Below are 21,291 nucleotides of genomic sequence, written 5' to 3' on the forward strand. Positions count from 1 at the left end.
TCTTAAAAACAAATTACTGAAAACAGGAACTTTTAAAAGCAGCCAAAGGGAAAAAACTATTACGCAGAAAAGAACAAAGAAGAATTATTGCAGACTTATGAAAAACAATGAAAGCCAAAAAAGAAAAAAAAACCACACACAATAGAGAGACATGTTTAAATTATCAAAAGAAAAAAGTCAACATAATTCTATATCCAGCAAAAATACCCTTCCAAAATAAAGGCAAAATAAAAACTTTTTAGGGCAGCAAAAATAAAGAGAATTCACTGTCTGCATTCTATACTATAAGAAATTTTTAAAATGCTTCAGGCAGAAGAAAAATGAGACAAAACAGAAAACCCGATATACACAAAGGAATGAAGAATGATGTAAACGGAAAATATATGGATAAATACAAACTCTCTCATAAGACTAATTAAGAAAAAAGAGAAAAGACACAATTACCAATATCGAGAGGGAAAGGTGAAACATGACTACATATCCAACGCAATAAAAGGATAATAGAATATTATGAATAGTGTTAGATCAGGGGCGACCCAGGCGTGGCGCCGGGCAACACAGCGGCGGCCTCTTCTATGGCCGGGAGTCTGCACCCCCTCCAACAGCTCCCTTCAACCTGGTAGACATCAACGACGTGAGCCCCTCCGGCGGCTTCGTGACCTAGCTTCTGAGGCCCGAACTGGACCCAGTGTACATTCCGCTGCAGCAGCCGCAGCCGCCAGGTGGCGGGCTGATGGGCAAGTTTGTGTTGAAGGCGTCGCTGAGTGTCCCTGGCAGCGAGTACGACAGCCCGTCGGTCATCAGTGTTAGCAAAGGCAGCCTGGACGGCAGCCACCCAGTGGTGGTGGCGCCCTACAGCAGCAGGCTGGCGCGCATGTGTCCCAAGATCAAGCAGGAGGCTGTCTCCTTGTGCACCGTCAGTCGGCCCCTTGATGCCCACTTGGGCACTGGACGCCCTCTCAGCAATGGCCACCGGCTGCCTGCGCAAGACTTTCCCCTGGGGAGGCAGCTCCCCAGCAGGACCACCCCGACCCTGGGTGCAGAGGAACTGCTGAGCAGCAGGGACTGCCATCCTGCCCTGCCGCTACCCCCAGGCTTCCATCCCCACCCCGGGCCCAACTACCCTCCCTTCCTGCCCGACGAGATGCAGCTGCAGGTCCCACCGCTCCATTACCAAGAGCTCACGCCATCCAGTTCCTGCAGGCCAGAGAAGCCCCAGCCAAAGAGGGGGAGAAGGTCGTGGCCCCAGAAAAGGACGGCCACTCACACTCGTGATTACGCAGGCTGCGGCAAAACCTACCCGAAGAGTTCTCATCTCAAGGCACACCTGCAAACCCACACAGGTGAGAAACCTTACCGCTGTGACTGGGATGGCTGCGGGTGGAAATCTGCCCGCTCAGATGAACTGACCGGGCACTACCGCCAACACACAGGGCACCGCCCCTTTCAGTGCCAGAAGTGCGACCAGGCATTTTCGAGGTCGGACCACCTCGCCTAACAACATGAAGATGCACTTTTAAATCCCAAAACAGTGGATATGACCCACACTGCCAGGCGAGAATTCAGTATTTTTTGCCTTTCACACTGTCTTCCCGGTGAGGGGAGGAACCCAGCTTGAAAGCACGACAACCATGGTCAAGTTCCCAACAAGTCAACCTGTGAATGGATAATCTGGAGACATGAGGAAACCAAACAACAAAGAACAGATGGGGTCTATGACTGGATCTTCTATCATTCCAATTCTAAATCCAACTTAATCATATATTCCTGGACTTAGAAAACGCCAAGGAGGTGACTGGATGTTGTGGATATCAGGGTATAAATTAGATCCCTGAGTTGAAGGGAGGGAAGACCAGAATCCCTTGAATTGTTTCGATGCAATATAAGCATAAAGATCACCTTGTATTCTCTTTGCCTTCTAAAAGCCATTACTATGATCTTAGAAGAGGAAGAAATTCAGGTACAGAAAATGTGTTTTAATAGCCTAAACGATGGTGTTTGGTGAGTCTTGGTTCTAAAGGTACCAAATGAGGCCAAAGTCCTCAAACTGCTGCATACTTTGACAAGGAAAATCTATTTTTGTCTTCCAGTCTACATTTATGACCTAAGTCAGGTAAATACACCTGGTTTACTTTAACGTTTTTATGCACACAGTCTGTCATGCACTGTGGTTTCAGATGTGATGGTTTATTCCAAAGTATGCCTTAAGCAGAACAAATGTTTTTTTCTATATAATTCCTTGCCTTAATAAATATGTAATACAAATTTAAGCAAACTTCTATTTTGTATATCTGTAAACTACAAAGTAAAAAAATGAACATTTTGTGGAATTTGTATTTTGTATACTCAAGGTAAGAATTAAGTTTTAAATAAACCTATAATATTTTATCTGAAAAAAAATGAATAGTGTTAGACCAATAAATTCAATAACAAATGAAATGGACAAATTCCTTGCAAGACACACATTACAAAAATTGATTCAAGAAGAAACAGAAAACCTGAATGGCCTTAAATCAACTAAAGAAATTAATCACAATTTAAAACCTTTTTATATAGAAAACACTAGGCCTAGAAGGTCTCACTGGTGAATTGTTATATACCTAAGGAAGACAACACCACTTCTACACACTCTCAGAAAATAGAAGAGGAGCAAGGGAACACTTCCTAATTCATTCGATGAGCCCAGCGTGACTCTGATGACAAAACAAAAGACACATACCCCCCCAAAAAAAAGAATCTACACCTCAATATCCAACATGAATACCGATATAAAAATCCTTAAAAAATATTAACAAATTAAATTCAGTAATATGAAAATGATACATTTTGACTAGGTAGAATTTATTCCAGAAACACAAACTTGATTTAGCATTAAAAAATCAATTAGTGTTATTTATTACATGAACAGAACAAAGGAGGAAATCCATCTGATGATCTCAATGGATTCAAAGAAAGCATTTAATAAAACTTCAATGCATTCATGATTAAAAAAAAAAATCACTCAGCAAACTGGTATTAGAAGGGTATTTCCTCAGGATCCAGGAATGGGCATTTGTTAAAAGCTCCCAGGTGATGCTAATACATTGTTGGGTTTAAAATCAAGGAAGAGCCAATCCCTCCACCAAACACATTTTAACAATGACGACTTCACCCAATTTTAATATTAAATAACTGTGGTATTTGATAACAGGATATTACACAACTGTCCATGAGACTAGTTTTTCTTTAAATAATCTGAATAACTAGGTAGTGCTGCATAACTGTAAGGATCACCTTTGAAATCTGATTCCACCACTTAGTAGCTGTTACTCAACCACCTAAGCCTGTTTCCTCATCTGCAAAAAAGGGAGTAAAACTAAATCTGCCTCAAAGAGTTATTATAAAGATTATGTTAAATAATTCATGTAAAAGCGTGCCCTGTGCACAAGGCCTATACATAAAGAACTAATATCTTACTGAATGTTTCTATTACAATAAAACTAATTTAAGTGCTTGTTTTCTAAAGGGTTTTTAGCTTCATTAAGTCATATGTATTGTACAATTATGTCACTTTCTATAACAGGTCAAATCATTACATATATTTTAGGAAATCAAAATATCCTAGTAAAATAAATACGGGCTCAAGAATGCCCTTTATATAGTGATCCCCTACTCACCCTCTCTTGTTAAGTGAAAAGGTTAAGCTGCAGAACTGCTGTTCCCTATTGTGTAAAAAACAAGAGCTATGTATCGCTTGCATATGCATGAAAAACTCTGAGAAGAAACTGAACAGAGTAAATCTCTGCCAAGGGAGTGCAAATGGGGAACAGGAAGTAATGACGAGAAGAACTTTTGGTTTTCACCATATAGCTTTCTATGCTATTCAGATTTTTTTTAGCTTTGGCTTGTATTTTTATAATTTTTCAAAAATAGTTAATAGAAGAAAACATTTTCAGCACTTACATATAGGCTTTCAAAATTAATTTAAAATTTAACACTTTCCTCTCCAGTGTCACCTAGGTTAGTGAAAACCACTACAAATAGATAAAAATACACTTCCTCTGGAAACAACACTTCCATACCAGAACAGACCATTTCATTCAAAAGCCAACAAGCCTTTAAAAGAAGAAGAAACTGGAGGGGAGTATAAAATTAACTGCTTCTTTTTACAATCTCTGAAAACTCACTTTGGATTTTGCCTGAACCCTTCTACACCGTTTATTTACATCTAAACCAGCTGAGCCATACCAAACTATTCCTATGTTATTGGTCCAATACCACAGCAACTTGTTCATCTTACATCGGAACACTAAACAAATGCTTTCCTAGAGCTTCCCAAGATGATTTTTATATCGAAATACACTGCTTATGATACATTCTTCTAAACAAAGATAACAGTTGAAAACTCCAAGCTAGTATAGGAATACTGGAAACCAAAAAAATATTTTCCTACTGCAACCCAGTCTGAGGATTATTTGCAATACAAAAAGTTCTAAAAATTAGGTACTCTTTAAACATCAATGAGATAGTCAATCAAAACAGTTAGATTATTATTAAATGTTAACAAAAGCTCCTTTTTTTCTGAACTTTCTTGCTATTCAGTGAACATCTTCACCAAAAAGTGTCATTTATATTTTTGAAATGTGTTTACAAACACAGCTTTGTTTCACAAAATTCAAAAATACAAAGCCTGCATTCAAATAATAAAAATACCAATTACCTCATCTTTGACTCACTGAATAAACGCAAACCTGCTCCTTTCACAGGGATCAAACGGGTACTTTCAGAGAGCTAAAAATCAGTCTTAGGCGGTAAAGGTGGCATCTCAGAAATCTGCAGGTTTCCAAGCAATGAAAGTTTCTGTTTGAAATAAACACTCTGTTAAACTACACAAGGCAATATATTCTATACATTTCCGGGGTAAGCTATATAAGAACTGAGAATCTAGCAGCCACTATCTCAGATAAAGTGGTCTTAAGTCGGTGAGAAGCTTACAATGGACAATATTTGTTCTGAGGTAGATTACTGAGATGAGAATTTTTATCATCTTTATCACAAAGGTCACATCTCTAAACTGATATACCCTTAGATCTCTCCTAACAAAACTCCTTAACTTTCAATTAATGTTTCCCTCAGAACAAAATTTTTCCAAATTCCACATACAAGGGTCAACTCAATTCCTGGCTTAAGAAAAAGAAAAGATAAAAAATACAATTTCCAAAGACTTCATGTTGAGATTTGCAACCCAATTTCAAAAGACAACGTATTTTCTACAGTCGACAAAAGCAGCTTTTGGCCCAAAAATCTGAGGATGACTTTAAAAGCATTCAATAAAAGATGATGGTTCAGGGGCTTCCCTGGTGGCGCAGTGGTTGAGAGTCTGCCTGCTGATGCAGGGGACATGGGTTCATGCCCCGGTTCAGGAAGATCCCACATGCCGCAGAGCGGCTGGGCCCGTGAGCCATGGCCGCTGAGCCTGCGCTTCCGGAGCCTGTGCTCCGCAACGGGAGAGGCCACAACAGTGAGAGGCCCATGTACAGCAAAAAAAAAAAAAAAAAAAAAAAAAAGATGATGGTCCACCCTTCCACCAGAAATTAAGCAGGTGAACAGACTCAGTTCCATTAAATAAGATTATCTTTTTCTGCTCTTACAGATGTTTCCCCACATCTATTATAATGCTAGACCATATAACCTCTCTTCTTCTGTGGTTCAACCCAACTGGCAAAAATCTAGGTTACTGTAGGAAAAGTATCACTTCCAAGGTTTTGGCCATCTAGTGGTTTCCAAACTGTGGTAAAATGGTTCCTACGGCCCTCATACAACAGAGTTCCTCTACCCAATCAAGGCCAGTATCAGAAAAGTCATCCTCCCCACAATATGACATTACTAAAGAACAAAAATGGCACACACCCTATGAAAAGAAAACACTATGAAAGAGTTTGCTCTTCAGAGCTAGGGCTAGCTGTGGTTCAGGAGAGGCAGCTGTATTCACATACAACCTCAGTGGCTTTACCACTTGGCCACTTCCTGCTCATCCTTGATGTTTAAATGTGGGGTCTTGGATGCGCTAAGATCTTTTCAGAAGAAGTACGAGAACAGGTGGAACATGCTAATGAATGCACACCACAGGTCTCCAGACAGCTAATACACACAAGTTCAGTGCTTCCTTAAAACTTCACCATGCAGCTGATATTAGGAAATAAAAATGCAATTTAGGATATTTAATCTAAGAAATTTAATTTAGGGAATTTAATCTCTCTTTCCAGCAATCTATCACACATCCCCAAACCTAAATATAGTCATTCACCAGGTGTTTGACCTTAAAGTAGGGTACTTTGCAGAAATACAAGTGTAAAACACTATCTTTGCTTTCAGAAAACATACAATCTAAGATATATATATATAAAATATATATATATTTTTTTTTAATGAAAGTATTCTAAAACAGAAATTCTTTGTTAAATATTCACAAGAAGCAGGCTTCAGTCTTCTTTTAAACCTTACAGTGTTAACCCATTAGCTGTCCAGCTACAATAACTGGCTGGACTCAAAATCTGCTGGCCATAACTGCCTTATTGGCTTTAGCTTTGCCTTCAGGAGCAAAGAAGAACAAGTACTTTCCTTTACCCGAGAGTCCTTTAAATATCTGGAAGCCATATTTTTACAAAATTATGACCTGAAATGGCTGGAAAAGATTTCATAAAGGAAAGGGGGCTCAAATGGCACAAAAATGGCAAGTAAATATTCCAGTTTGTAAGAAAAGAATAACTAGAGGCAGGAGGTCAGGTAAAGAACAGTGCAACTGAACCATACAATTCAGACTGGGGAGTAGTGAGTATAAAACTGGCTAAAGTAAGTTCCTATCAGATTATTAAAGAACTTAAATGCCAAGGTAGGACTTCTGTTTGTTTTGATAGCCAATAGGGAACACATGTAGACTCTTGAGACAAACCACAGGAGAAAGATGTTTTAAAGATATGAGGATTGTGTTTTGGACTAAACATTTGGATCCTCCCAAAATTCATCTACTGAAGCCAATATTTGGAGATGAGGCCTTTGATAGGTAATTAGGGTTAAATGAGGTCATGAGGCTGGGGCCCCTGTGATGGCATTAGTGCCCTTATAAGAAAGGAAACCAGAGAGTTCTCTCTCCCTTATCCCCTCTCACTCACACACTGAGGAAAGGCTATGTGAGAACACAGCAAAAAGGCAGCCCGTAAGCCAGGAAGAGTTGACATCAGAACCTGACAACTCTGGTACCCTGATCTTAGACTTCCAGCCTCCAGAACTGTTGGAAAATAAATTGCTGCTGTTTAAGCCATCCAGTCTGTGGTATTTTGTTATGGCAGCCTGTGCAGACTAAGACAGACTGGAAAAGAGAGCAAATGGCAGCAAGGAGGCCAAGTAAGAAGACTACTACAATGTCCAGTGGTGAAGTAACAGATAACAGCAGTAGCAGCAAGAATGCAGAAGTCATCAATTACCTATGAAAGAAAAATAAGCTACTTCACCTGGCCCCAGGGTTCTTAGAAATTATATTCAGGAACCCTAGCTATCCACTTCCAAGGTCCTTAGTTTTTCTGTTTCACCTACCATCTACTCTCATGTCACTGCAATTTAATAACGATCTTTCAAGAGGACATTAGGAATTATTACAATCAGAAGGCCCCAGAACTTTCTTGACTCTTGTCAAGTGACTGTCAAATCATCCTATAATCCTAAACCCAGTCACTGTCTTATCCTAAAGAACAACCAGCAAATACCTCCAATGGAGCCTATCAGTCCACAGGCCTCCACCAAAACCACCCCAATAGCGGTACTGACTCTGGGTTCCATGAAGTTTGAATTTGTTGATTTCCTTCTTTAAAACAAAGTGAAAAGTTCTAAACAATACAATCCCATAAATACATACATACATGGAGTCAGTAAAAACCTCAATATTTCCCAATAAAAGGTGGCCTAGGTGTTTTATATACCCAGACAAGCACACTAATTGGAAAGGGGCAGCGCTGGGACCTGGGAAAGCCCTCATCTTCCCTAATCACAAAGAACCTGGAAAAATAGCACCAGCACACAGCCCCAGCCCTGATACCTTGTCATTTACGGATAAGACTAAGTCAACCCTTCCTGCTTCCAGCAGAGGCATACAGCAGAAGAGAGTTCCACTTGCATTTCCCAACCTCATCCTTGCACCCTCTCATCCTCACTCAGGAGTATACCAAGGCCACCACATCCAGTACTTTAAAATCTTCAAAAGGTTAACTCTTACTGACACTAAAGTTTTGTTCAGATTACTGCTCATCAAACAAAGCAAAAACTTTCCTAAGAACTATTCAACTGTCACCCTACTTAAGCCTGTGGTTAACCTTGTTACTACAACAGATCCTCAACAAGGATTTAAAGCTAAGCTGAGGGGACTTCCCTGGTGGTCCAGTGGTTAAGAATCCACCTTCCAATTCAGGGGACTCGGGTTCGATCCCTGGTCGGGGAACTAATATCCCACATGCCGCGGGGCAACTAAGCCTGCGCGCCGCAACTAAGCCTGCGCTCTAGAGCCTGTGTGCCACAACTAGAGAGAAGTCTGTGAGCCATAACGAAGAGCCCACCCACCACAACGAAAGATCCCCCATGCCGCCACTAAGACCCGATGCAGCCAAATGAATAAATATTTTAAAAATAAATAAAAATAAATAAAAAATAAAACTAAGCTGAGAATACAGGACTCAAAGGTACTAATTTGGGGGCTCTATGGTTTGAGATATAATTAACAGAGTTTACTTTATTGCTTTAACTTCCCTCATCTAACCAAAAAGAGAAAGAACTCATCTGAAGAATTCTGAGATTGACTGTTGGAAATGTATGAGTTTTGCATGAATAGTCATTCATTCCACAACTTGTGAACTTGGAATCCCTTCAAGAGTTGCTATGCCACCTAACATAAGACAACTAATATTCGTACAGAATCACAAAACTCCACATTTTAGAAATAATTTCCTTAAAAATTATTTAATTTCATGACTTTCACAACCCCTTAGGCAGTATTTTTATTCTCCTCATTTTAGACATGAGATAGACTCAGAGAAGTTAACATATTGCCGTAGGATCACAAATCTGGTAAATGATAAAGCCAACAATGAATCAAAACTTTGTGACTCCAAACTCCTCCCCTTTCCAGCATTTCACAATGTGTCTCTCTCTGTTCTCCACCACCTTAAACAAACCATTCTACACAGACCAATAAAAAAACAACAGCGCATTAGTGTGTTCTCTCAAATGCCTACTGATGCTCTTCAACAAAATGAAAGCCCAGTCTACTTTAAATAAATAATACAAAATGGACTAATCAGCACCCTCTTTAAATCTTTTCATTTTACTGCACTGAAAAGTCTGTTGCCAAAATTAAATTTTAACAACTTCCATTAAAACCTCTTCTATATGTTTAATAACACTTTTAAACTACCCTTGGAATAACTATTTTCCATCTGCTTTTACTTGCCTTTATAACTAAACAAACACTAAATCTTTGAAAAGGGGGAAGTGAAAATAATGAATTTTCCACACTATGAAACAGCCATTCTTTTCTATGGCCTCAACTAAATAATAGCTGTGAATATTCCAATATCTTACAACTATCAAATTTCATCTTCCTCCCAAGGCACAAAGTCTGATGACAGCTAAACAATAAAAGAAGACCACACACAAAAAGAATTATACTCTCCTAAAGACATTTTGGACTGTAGTTGTCTATATCTAATATCTTGTAATACCAACAAGAAAAGTTTTATTTTATGGAGGCTTTTGATTATTGTTTTCTTTTTAACAATAAATAAATCTTGAAGCACTTTCTTTTGGAGATTATCAGCATGGCACCATTTAAGCCTCCAGTTACAACAAAAAATTTTAAAGATTTCTGGAGATATTAAATTCCTCCTCATGACAAACCGTACTCTGGTGTAGATTGGTATCAGTGCAGGTGCAACTATGACTGATTAGTTTGCTACTTCTGAGGGGCAATAAGAAACCACAGGCAAATGTGTATCACTGTTGATTTCTCTATTTCCTCTGTAAAATGAACAATTACCAACTTCCTACAAGAATTATGAACTAAATAGTGAATGACTAAAAATTTATGAAGCACATTTATCATTATTGATTTTTTTAAAATAATAAGACTCCTCCCATTCCCCCAATCATTCACTGGGCAAAGTCCCACTGCTCTACAACTTGTTCAGCAAGTCTCAGAGTCTACCCACTCTGGCAATACTCTGAAGTTTGACAAGAGATGTTATATAAAGTATGAAGGCAAGACAGACCCTGGCTGTATGGCCTGTTCTGTGTTCCCACAGCAGGGAATCTCAAACCTCTACAAACTTTATGTGGATTTAATTATTCAATATTATATAATGATTCTTCAGACAGTAACACTGGTAATGCTACAGGGAACAGGTCTGCAAGGGAACCAGAAAAGTCAGTATAGTCAACTGACCTGCCTCTCAAAACAGATACACAAAGACTAGTTTATTACACACTCACTTCATTGCTACTTTCATAGTTATAGTAAACAGTAATGGGACTGAGCGGATGACAGGCTCCTGAGGAAAATTTCATACACTCATTAGAATCACAATTTGTTTTTAATGAAGATACCTTTAATGAATATACTGCAGGAATAAACATCATGCTACTAACCTATGAAAACTTTTAACCAATATAAAAGTAGAGAATAAAATTACCAAAGACTGGTTTTGTTGTCTGTCCTCTATGAAACCAAATCTTAGCTCCTCCTTTTCTTCATGAATATGACTTGTAGGATTTTCTTCTGTTTGCTCTCACACAGTTAAATCTGGATAAGAGTCAAGGCTGAGGCTTTATCTTGGAGGTAATAACATGCTGCTGATTTTTTATATATGTATATATACATAATTATTTCTTACTTGGTTTTATGTATTTACGTAAATATATCTGTTAGCCTCCTGAAATTTTCCATGCAAAATGACCAGGGAAATATCACTACACTCCTTGGCCCAAAAGATGAAAAGCTTATACCTCCTCAAAATGAAAACTGACTTCCTAAAACAATGTATAGGGCAAACTTCTCAAACCACAAAGCTCAGTCCGAAAAGCTTATACTGTATTCCAAGAAGAATTTCCTTTATATTAACAAGTCCACCACAATTTTTTTCTGTATTTAGAATAACTGTCTCTAGCCTAGACTTTTAGTCCAAAGAGAAATTCTTATTTTGAGTCAAAAACAACAACAGTGGGGAGGGGGTGAGGGAGATTCTCTCACACACACACACACACACACACACACACACACACACAAACACACACACAGAAGGGGAGGTCTATAACACCTTTTTGGAAATCCATGGGGCCGGGTGGGTTTTAGAATTCCACTTTTCAGGTTTTAGAAAAGAAATACAGTATACAAACCATACCATACAAATCACCCCCAGCACCTGGTAATCATACAGTAACTAGAAAAATAAGAAATGTCAATGGCCTCCCTTCAGATAAGATCGAATCTTGCCACTAAAATAATTTATGCTGAATTTAAAGGAAAAAATTTGATTCATATCTTTTCCGATTTCAAAATGGCAGATCAGTGATTGTGGACCTTTGGCAAGTAAAAAGGTGGTCTTGACATATCATAAATAAACTGTGCTATCACCTAAAATAAAAAGAACTAGCTGATGCTTAAATAAGAGACACTTAGGATATTTAATAAAGTCTTAAAGTGGATCTAATTACTTGCCTAGTTGGAAAAGCATAATCAATTCAAGCTGCCTATAAGTTGCCACCAAGAGATTCAACATGCATCATCTTCCCCCTTTAACTTTATTCCAAATTGGGACCAACACTGAAAAACATTTTCCAAAACCTAAGTACGTCAAAGTCAGCTGGATACAGTAGGGTTTCCAAATAGCAAAAATCTAAGAGGACCTCCTAACTCAGGAGAACTCAATGATTTTCATCCCTTGTTTATGAATGCCCATATAAACTCAGATTCTCTAAACTAACTTGTGGCCAAATCATGTTTCTGCCATAAGTTCAAAGTGAGCCTAGCATTTTTTCCTCTCCAGTAGCATAGTAAACCCTTTTTTTTTATTCCCAACCATCTCAAAACAACATATGCCTCAGAACAGAGAGGCTGGATGACTGTAATTCCCTCCAAGCAGGGATCCCCATGGTGTCCCACCACTAACTCACAACTCTTGCTGAGAGCAGCAGCACATATGCTCATTGATTAGAGTTGTGTGATCAGATTAAGTTCAACCTGTGTTCTCTACATTAACCACCAGTGAAGTGGCGGAAGGGTCATCATGAGTTGATCCTGCTCATTTTAAAGCCTCACAATGGCTCACTGGCAAAACCACCAGAAGAAAACAAGTGAACAACTTTTGAGGGAGGCTAATGCCAGAAAGACTTCCTCTGAGTAACTGGAATAATTTTTCAAATTCAGAGTATTCCCTCAGTTCAAATTCACGCACTTTCATAACACCTAAAACAGATCTGAGAAAATGACATCTTGGGCCAGCTTTCTTCATTTTTAATAACCAAAAATAAGGTATAGTAGTGGGTTTTTTTTTTTAAAAAAGGTAGTATTTTCTGTCCTGTGCCTTACCTCAAATTGTTTTTTTATTTTATTTTGAAGGTTTCATCCCTGAGTCACTGTCCAATGCAATAAAAATTAGTAACCAATCGCTAATCTGTTTTCATTTCTGTGTGATCTTTAAGTCCCCAATCAGCTTATAGTAGCTTGGATGACTCACCATGGTCTTTATGAGAGCACATTTTTAACCTGGAACACATGAGAGCACATTTTAAACATGGAACAAAAAAATCAAAGCTCTCCCTGTAAAAACATACAAGTCAGGGGTATGTGAAAAAATCACAGGATGATCTGGATAGAAAAAGAAAACAGAAGTTCAAATGACAGTTATATATATTACCAACAAATTTCTCTGTGCTTCAGCTTACAGAATAACAATTTGCTCCCTACCAAAACAACCCCCCTCCCCCAATGTAACATTCCCTTTTCATAGATTTTTGTAGGAGCAAGAAAAGATCCAAGATAAAGACAGCCAAAGAAAATACACTCTAAGGCTGGTCTTCTCACTGAAGAAAGGATAGTATAGGACTGCATCCCACTCCACCCTGGCCTCTACCCCCAAAGATACAAAGGAAAACAGGAGGAAGGCAATGTCATAAGCTAAACTCAATGCATCTTCCTAGAACTTCAGTTTTACTTAATGATTAATTAAAACATATTTCTATTACAACAAATATGTTTGTGCTAGGGAGTAGAAAGTAAAATGCACATGAAGATTTTTAAGATAAGATTTCTTCTGCTCACTTACAATGTGTTGCTTCAGGCTACCAGGGGAGTTTATGCTCCTTCCCTGCCATTAAGAAAAAAGTGGAGAAGCTCTACCCTAGAGACTCATTCTCTCCAACTTGTCTCCCAGCTATTCTATCCTCTCAGGTCACATCATTTTTATTTTATTTATTTATTTATACTACACTTCATTCTAGAAAGGAAAATTTTCAAGCAGACAGAGAGCAATATAAAGAAAACCCTACATCCAAGTGGCGATGCCTAAACATGAAAGAGGGTTTTCAAAAGGTGTACACATTTCTGTTTACCATTCTGTACTATACAACATGTAGTCCACAAAATAATAGTATTAAGAAGAAATGAGCTACAAAAAATAAAGGTAAGGTTATTAGGTACCTAATGACCTTTCAAAACTATTCTTCAGCCTGATTTTGGCACTAGAAAGCAACTCTGACATGTTGCCCTTGGGGGGCATTTCCTCACCCTCCCCATCGCCATAAAACATCACATCATTTTATCTAAAGTAAAATGAGGTAATGCCTATAAAGAGCTTAGCAAAGCACCTAGCATATGATAATAGTTCAATAAACATTGGCTATAATACTGGTTATAATTATTACTATTAATAATAATATTACATTAGTATTACTTAAGCGGGTGCCATAGGCAGCTACAATTTTTGAATCTACAGTGTAGCAGGCAATATATAAAGATAATCTTATTTGATCCTCATAAGGATTCTGAAGGTAAGCATTATTATCCACTCTTCATAAAGGAAAAAAGTATGCTCAGATCATTTAAATGACTTGCCTAGGGCCACCCAGCTAATAAGTTGCAAAGCACTGTTCCAATCTAGTCATCTGGCTCCTGAACCCAATTCTTCCCACTGCACTATACTACCTCTCTTATAAAAAGTCAAGAATTCAAGGGCTCTCTCACTGATAGACTCCAACTAGATTCCACTCCATTTCAATAAGCACAGGTCAAAGAATGACAGGAATTCCCTCCAGTCAACAGACAACCAAATTACATACAAATACAAATCTGCACCAAATGTCATCAAACACTCCATCCATAAACTAATAAAAATTTGTATTTTTACATTAAATAATCAACCAAAGTCACTAATTCTATACATCTAACTCCACCATTAACATCAATTCTTGACCTGATCATTTATCTCCCTCTGAATTCATTTCCCTAAGGGTATTCATTCACTCACTTAGTTTTAATTATAACTTGTAGGAACAAAAACCCAAATCTACATCTCCTATCCAAAGGAAATTGAAGTGTAGATAAAAATATATGCATGTACAAAAAGGTATTCACTATCATATTTTTTATAATAACAAAACGCAAATCAACAAACAAAATCTCTAAACGTCAAGCAGTAAGATAACTGATTTGATAAGTTATGCTATATTCATCCCATGTAATAATACCATACAATAATTTTAAATAGAGCTTACGAAGAACCTTTAAGAACATGAGAAAATGCTCATAACATCAAGTGAAATAAAAAAGCAGGACATGAAATGAAACCATCAGTAAGCTCTCAACTTTGCAAACACAGAACAGGAAAAAAAGACTAAAAGGAAATAAATCAAAATGTAACAATTTTCTCTGTATAGTAAAATAACCGGTGTCTTTTTTCCCTTGTTGCTTTTTCTGTTCTCCAATTTTCTTTTCAATGATGATTATGTATTAATTTTACAGGCAGAAAAGAGTTTTTTTTTTTTTTTTTTTTTTTTTTTTTTTTTTTTGCGTTATGTGGGCCTCTCACTGTCGTGGCCTCTCTCGTTGCGGAGCACAGGCTCCGGACATGCTGGCTCAGCGGCCATGGCTCATGGGCCCAGCCGCTCCGCGGCATGTGGGATCTTCCCGGACCAGGGCACGAACCCGTGTCCCCTGCATCGGCAGGTGGACTCTCAACCACTGCGCCACCAGGGAAGCCCAGAAAAGAGTTTTTTTAACCAAAATTTTTAACTCATCTTGCAGCACTCTTCTCTCATAAATCCCCAAGTTAGCCAAGAGTCCCAAGTCATGTGAAATTTAAAATGCTCAAAACATACCAGCATCTTTATATATTTTTTTTTCTCCAGCACTACTACCCTCCAATTATGCCAGAACTGCAAAAGTAATTTCTCTTACCTATAGAAATCCAGTCCTTCAAATTCTGTCAATCCTTTTCTTCTGGTATTTTTCCTTCTTACTTCCTATTTTCCCTTCCTACTTCCTATTTTCCCTTCCTACTTCCTATACTAATACCAAGTCCAAACCTTCACCAGCTCATCCCTAGATTAGCACAATAGCCTCCTGAATAAGTAAATGCCTTCCTTATTCTATTGCCTCACCACTAACAATTCACTCCACCACAGTTGACTCTGTGCCAGACACTGTTCCTGGAGCTTTACTTGTATTAACTCGGTTAACATTCATAACGACTCTATGAGGATGGCTAGTAGTATTAGTCCTATTTTACAGATTAAGAAATAGAAGCACAGAGAGGTTAAGATACATACCCAAGGTCACCAGCTAATAAATGGCAATGATTAGATTTGAATCCATGCAGTCTGGCTCCAGATAACAGTATATAAATATGAGCTACTCAAGGAGTGCAGGAGTGATAATCAATAAAAATCAGTTTCTCTTTCCCCGAACTGTGTACATACAGGCCCTTGGAGTAAGCCTTCCATTTCCGGGTCTCTTTTCATGCTATTCCACAACTGGGAGAACAGTTCTTCTCTTCCCTAATTCATTTTTCATATCTCCTTTAAAAGTCAACTTTAAATTCAACATTTTTGAGTTTTCCTTAAGCCAGTTCCCTCACTCCTCAGCACATTCTTACTCTCATGGACTCAATTTAACCTATATTAATGTGCAGCTGTTGACATTTTTTATGTTATAGAAGTTTACCTCACATTTTTACATTTTATCTTCCTGTCCAGATAATGAAATGCCTCCACTTTTTTTGGTCTATGTCCTTCTCCATTTGCCACCTTCCCAAAAGCCAGTAGAATAGCAACCAGCACAAAGTAAATACTAAATAAATATGTGGTTAACTGATAAATCTAAGATAAATATGGCTCAACTATTTAACAAAGCAGAAAGTCTTTTGAACTAATATATTTAAATGTATGTCTTCTTTTCATTTTATTCCCTAAGCACAAAAGCATTAGATTTGTAATTTCAACATTCCCATCCAAAAAACATATTCAAGCAATACCCAAAAGCAGTCCTATTAAATACTTTTTTTAAAAAGATATCCCACACACTGTCCAGAAACTCCTTTTTTTTCCCCAGGAGACCTTTTCTAATAGTGTTATTTTACTCTCTTGTGGCAAGAGTTATCCAAGTCTTTGACAACACTAAGCAGGCAGTGACATTCCAGACGTGAGTATCAACTGTTCAAGAACAAAAAAAGACTATTTGGCTTTAATAAGAGATTATCATAAATAGGCCCATTAAATCTAAAATGTGAAAACAATTGTGTTTATATTTAAAGTTGAGTATCTTCATCTTTATCTTCTTATCCAAGAAAATGATTTTAAATGCTTAAATTGTTAACGAAAACAGATGGAAATAATAATTAATTAAAGGTATGGCTCACTGTATATAATAAACAAGTCTCTAAAATACTGTGACCTAATCAAACTGGTTTTCAAATCCATTCTAAGCCATGACTACTTAAAAGAGCACTATAGGAACTACTCCGAAAAGCACACAGTACTCATGGTTATAATCTTGTCTCTAATTTTTGTTTTCCAAGAATGTATTTTCATATACAGATTTTCTCTAAAACACACCTTTGCTACTTAACTTTTACATTAAATGAGCCACCTAACAGTAGACCATATTTATCCTAAAATATTATATTTTTCCTCATATGCCTGCTGACTCTGCAGTTACTCTAATTCATCACTACAGCTCGCCAGAAGTAAATGTCTAATATGGTTCAGTTACCCAAATAACAGTACTAAATTTGAGTGTATATTACTATACACTATAGTTAACAAACTTCAACACTGATAGGTACACATATGAAACACATCCTACTCATAACTTTACAATACTTTAAGTGAAAAAGCTAAATCTAGTTTCCCCCCTATTTAAAATTACAATTCCTACTTATATTACACTTCAGTTAAAAAACACATTGGTAAAATTTTGGTGTTCTCTTCCTTGATATTTCAAATAATGCTTTAGCAATTTGAAAAGCTTACTCCATTTTAATTGAGTGAGTAGGTGGTTACTAATCAGTCCCTTTTTTAAAAAAATTACTTGAGAAGTAGATACAGTTATAATAGGGAAACACCAGGAATCCTTGTGATGATGGAACTGTTCCTGTATCTTGAGTATAACACTGTCAATAACCTAGTTGTGGTATTGTACCACAGTTTTACAAGATGTTACTGTTGCAGGAAACATGTTAAAGTAAAAGTGGGATCTCTGTATTGTTTCTTACAACTGCATATGAATCTACCATTATCTCAAAACAAAAAGTTTAATTTAAAAAAATACTGAAGAGTAATTTAATGAGAATTCATTTTTCTGGCCTCCCAGAAAATTTTTTGAAAATTCAGTATTTTCAAAAATCCCAAATGTGCATATGAAAATACCTCCCAAATGAAAAACTGTACTCCTTTTAAAAATTAAGAGCTAGAAAATCGTTCTTATAATTCTTTCCAAAAATCTTGAGTAAGAAGAAATCTATAGTGTTACAAAAGTCTAATTTGAACAAGGAAAAGTAAAAGCTTTACTTGCTTGTTAAAATAACTCTCTAGATAGAAATATAAGAGACAGACTCAATATATATAGATGGCTTACTAAACAAATTTATCCCACTCCCTTCCAACATCTCTTGTTACTTGGATTCAAAAACTAACAAAGGAAATTTTTCAGATATCATGTAAACATTTAAACTACGAAAAATTAAATCCAATATCACAATTTAGTTCTCCATACTCAATCCCTGAAGCTGGAGGGGACAGTGGATTTAAACACCAGAACTATTTCCACTTTGTCAATCCTTTCAACAAGCTTTCCTCCTATACACTGTCCTACAAAAGTGCCTCACTCACCTTTAACTCCTACAGAGAGAAACCCCTGTCTCAAGGTCACCATAAGAATACCTCACAGCTTCTATCATACCAAACAGACAAATTCACAGTTGTATCATAATGCAAAGAAAATTAACACCCTTGATGAAAAAATATGACTATAAAAATTCCTCAAGACAAATAAGTAACAGAAAATACATATTAGCCTTTTCCATTGAGACTTTTGATGAAGTGTCGACTATCTTACAAGTTATATATCGCTTTAGGAATAAGATTTAAAAATAACATCATATTATATAGCATATACACTGAAATTAACTCATCCTCAAAAAGGACAATCAATAAAGAAAATTATACACACAACTGTAGTTTTCATGAGGCAAAAGGCTTGGGATTTTGCAAATGTTACTTCAAAAACAAGGTAACTCTAATCTTTAAGTCACCTCTTCAGAAGGAAAGTCAGATCTTTAGCTCCTTATACACTGCAAGTAATCAGGCATTAGGACATATTACATATCCTTTGACATGAGATCAGAAGATTATTAAAGTGTCAATAAAATATACAAATAAAACAATATTGCCATACCAACCTCTTTTAGACATTTCCTTTAAGATAAGAAATGGCTATAGGACTATATCTACCAGTATACTTTCATATAAAATGACTGCTTTGCTATTCTCCCTTCCCCCCAAAGCTAAATCCATTCACTGATTATTAGAGGTCATAGCTTTTTTTAATTACAATTTTTTCCTGAAATTTAAAACAAACCACATAGATGAAGATAAATATTCAAGTTCAAATTTTCAACAGATAAAAAAACCTAACAGTTTTAAAGCTAAAAATTTCCTGCTCTAAAGAATCAAATATTATGAACACTTCTACAATGTAGAAAAATAATTTTTTTCTTTGTATAATGCATGCTACAGAAAGAAGGACCCACACTGTTCCAATGTCATGCTAGAGTTCACTGAACTTTTTTTTTAATTTTAGACTACATATATCATACCTTAATTTTAAAAAGTAAAAAATATATATTTGCCCTTATTTTAAAAACAGAAAGTATTTCTAATAGCCAGTTTCTGAAGTTCATGTCCTTGATATCAATGAATGTCAGTTAAATATATTTTCTACAATTCAAGTCAGAGCTAACAGTCTGAAACAGCAATATCACTATTCATTTAATGAAATATACTAAGCATCTACTATGTATTAGACAAAGAAAATTTGAAAGTTCCTGAGAATGTATCAGTTGCAAAAATTGACATGTATTCAAAACAGTAGTAAAGAAAGAGAATATAGCCTTCTTCTATATTAACTAATAATTTTCTCTCCTCAACCCAAAAAAGCGATGATTTTCAAACCACTACCAATAAATGGATACAGGTGGGAGAAGAGCTGGGGTTTGGCTGACATTTTATGATATCCTTTTGATTAAGGATAATATTAGTCTTTAGGATATTTAAAATTCAAAATGTTTTTATTTGAGATGTTAAACAACATGCTGTATTTTCCCCTTAAGTTGTAATTTCATCATTAAAAATGAATTTTAGTAAATTAAGGTAGTGTATGATTTTTACATAGAAACTTGTTTTAATGTAAAGTGGTATAAAGGGTTAAATTGGTTATGAAATTAACCTTCTTTTCTGATGTTTTGCTCCCACAGTATCTTAAGAAGTCAACTATCATTTTACTAGGGGAAATAAAAAAGCACCGGTCAAAGAGGAATTACTGAGTTTCAGCCTAGAGATTTGACAGCTGGTTTTCTTATGTTGCTGTCTTGGCTTTTGTTTTTGTTTTTTTTTTTTTTACCTCTTCCCGCACTAAGGAATAAATCTAAGTTAAACAGAAAATGATAGCTTTTGTACACTAGAATGGACCTTGCTTCTGGAACATTTATTTTTTAAAAATCATGAGTATAACTAAGTAAGAAAAACCAAAAATGCACACTTAAGAAATATAGGATAAATGTTAATAATGGAGTAGAGTAGTTATTAATATACAGAAAGTAAATTTGAGGACGAAAGCACTAGTGTAGAACTAGGAATCTAATTTAACTTACGCTAAACATCCTAATGTAACATGAACGTAGGACAGAATTCAATCATCTGTGTTATTTGAAAGTACATCTAACTTTCTATTCATTCATTTGTAACATTTCAAATAACTGTGCACAAAATTGTTAATTTCCTGAAGACTTCCAAAAGGAATAGCCATCTTTTAAAATAAGTGTTACTAATTACTGCTTGACTCAATTCCACTTTTCATATACATATTTTAAATAACATTATTTTACCAACTCTTTAGAATCCAAAAGTTTAATAACATTAATGGGCTAAAATTTAGAAAATTTTTAAAATACAAATATTTAAATAAACAATTTAAAAAAAAATACTACACATGGACCAAAGAGCATTTTCTTCTGGTTCTTTTCTAAATACAGAGGCATGCTATAATCCCTTGCACTCAAACAAGATAATTTTCAATTTAAAAATTCAGAGAAAAGAGAACAAATTTTAAATTCACATTGAAATTCTTGAAAAAATGTCAATGGATCCTTAAAGGAACAGCCCACATTTGGGGCTTGTTTGTTTTTGTTTATAGTTTTAACTAGACATCACAACACCAAAATATGAGTTTCTGATTTTAGACATGATCTTACCTGATCCGCTGAACTGACTGCTTCCCAGTGTCGTTGGTCTGGTTTTCCCACTATTAACAGGTGGGGAAAACATCTGCAAAATAATCCAAACGCATCTGTTAGTTGTGAAATTCTTCTAGATTCCTTGCAAACAAAAGTCCACCAAGAGTCATCAATTAGTTGCTGTATTTCAGAGGGAAGTTAAAATAAAATTGGATATATACATTCATACCCAGAAAAGCAAATACATTTAGTGATATTATTTCCTCAC

General features: G+C 36.3%; 1 protein-coding gene and 1 pseudogene across 9 annotated transcripts in view; one reads left to right on the forward strand and one right to left on the reverse strand.

The window, feature by feature from the left end:
* LOC307181864 (Krueppel-like factor 4) overlaps positions 1–14,744 on the forward strand; it is a 125,166-nt pseudogene extending 110,422 nt beyond the window's left edge. Inside the window, exon 2 of the transcript in view lies at positions 525–14,744. The product of the transcript in view is annotated as a Krueppel-like factor 4 (transcript). The remainder of the gene's footprint in view (positions 1–524) is intronic.
* TCF12 (transcription factor 12) overlaps positions 1–21,291 on the reverse strand; it is a 383,172-nt gene that overhangs the window by 359,803 nt on the left and 2,078 nt on the right. For 6 of the 8 annotated variants that reach the window (XM_079912043.1, XM_079912044.1, XM_079912042.1 and 3 more), the window contains exon 3: positions 21,042–21,114. In XM_079912043.1, the coding sequence (XP_079768169.1) occupies positions 21,042–21,114 (73 nt within the window). Of the gene's footprint in view, positions 1–21,041; positions 21,115–21,291 lie in introns of those variants that run through there. The other 2 variants (XM_079912048.1, XM_079912047.1) reach the window with 1 other exon arrangement.

This window comes from Stenella coeruleoalba (assembly GCF_951394435.1).
Source record: "Stenella coeruleoalba genome assembly, chromosome: 2".
Classification (NCBI taxonomy): Eukaryota; Metazoa; Chordata; class Mammalia; order Artiodactyla; family Delphinidae; genus Stenella; species Stenella coeruleoalba.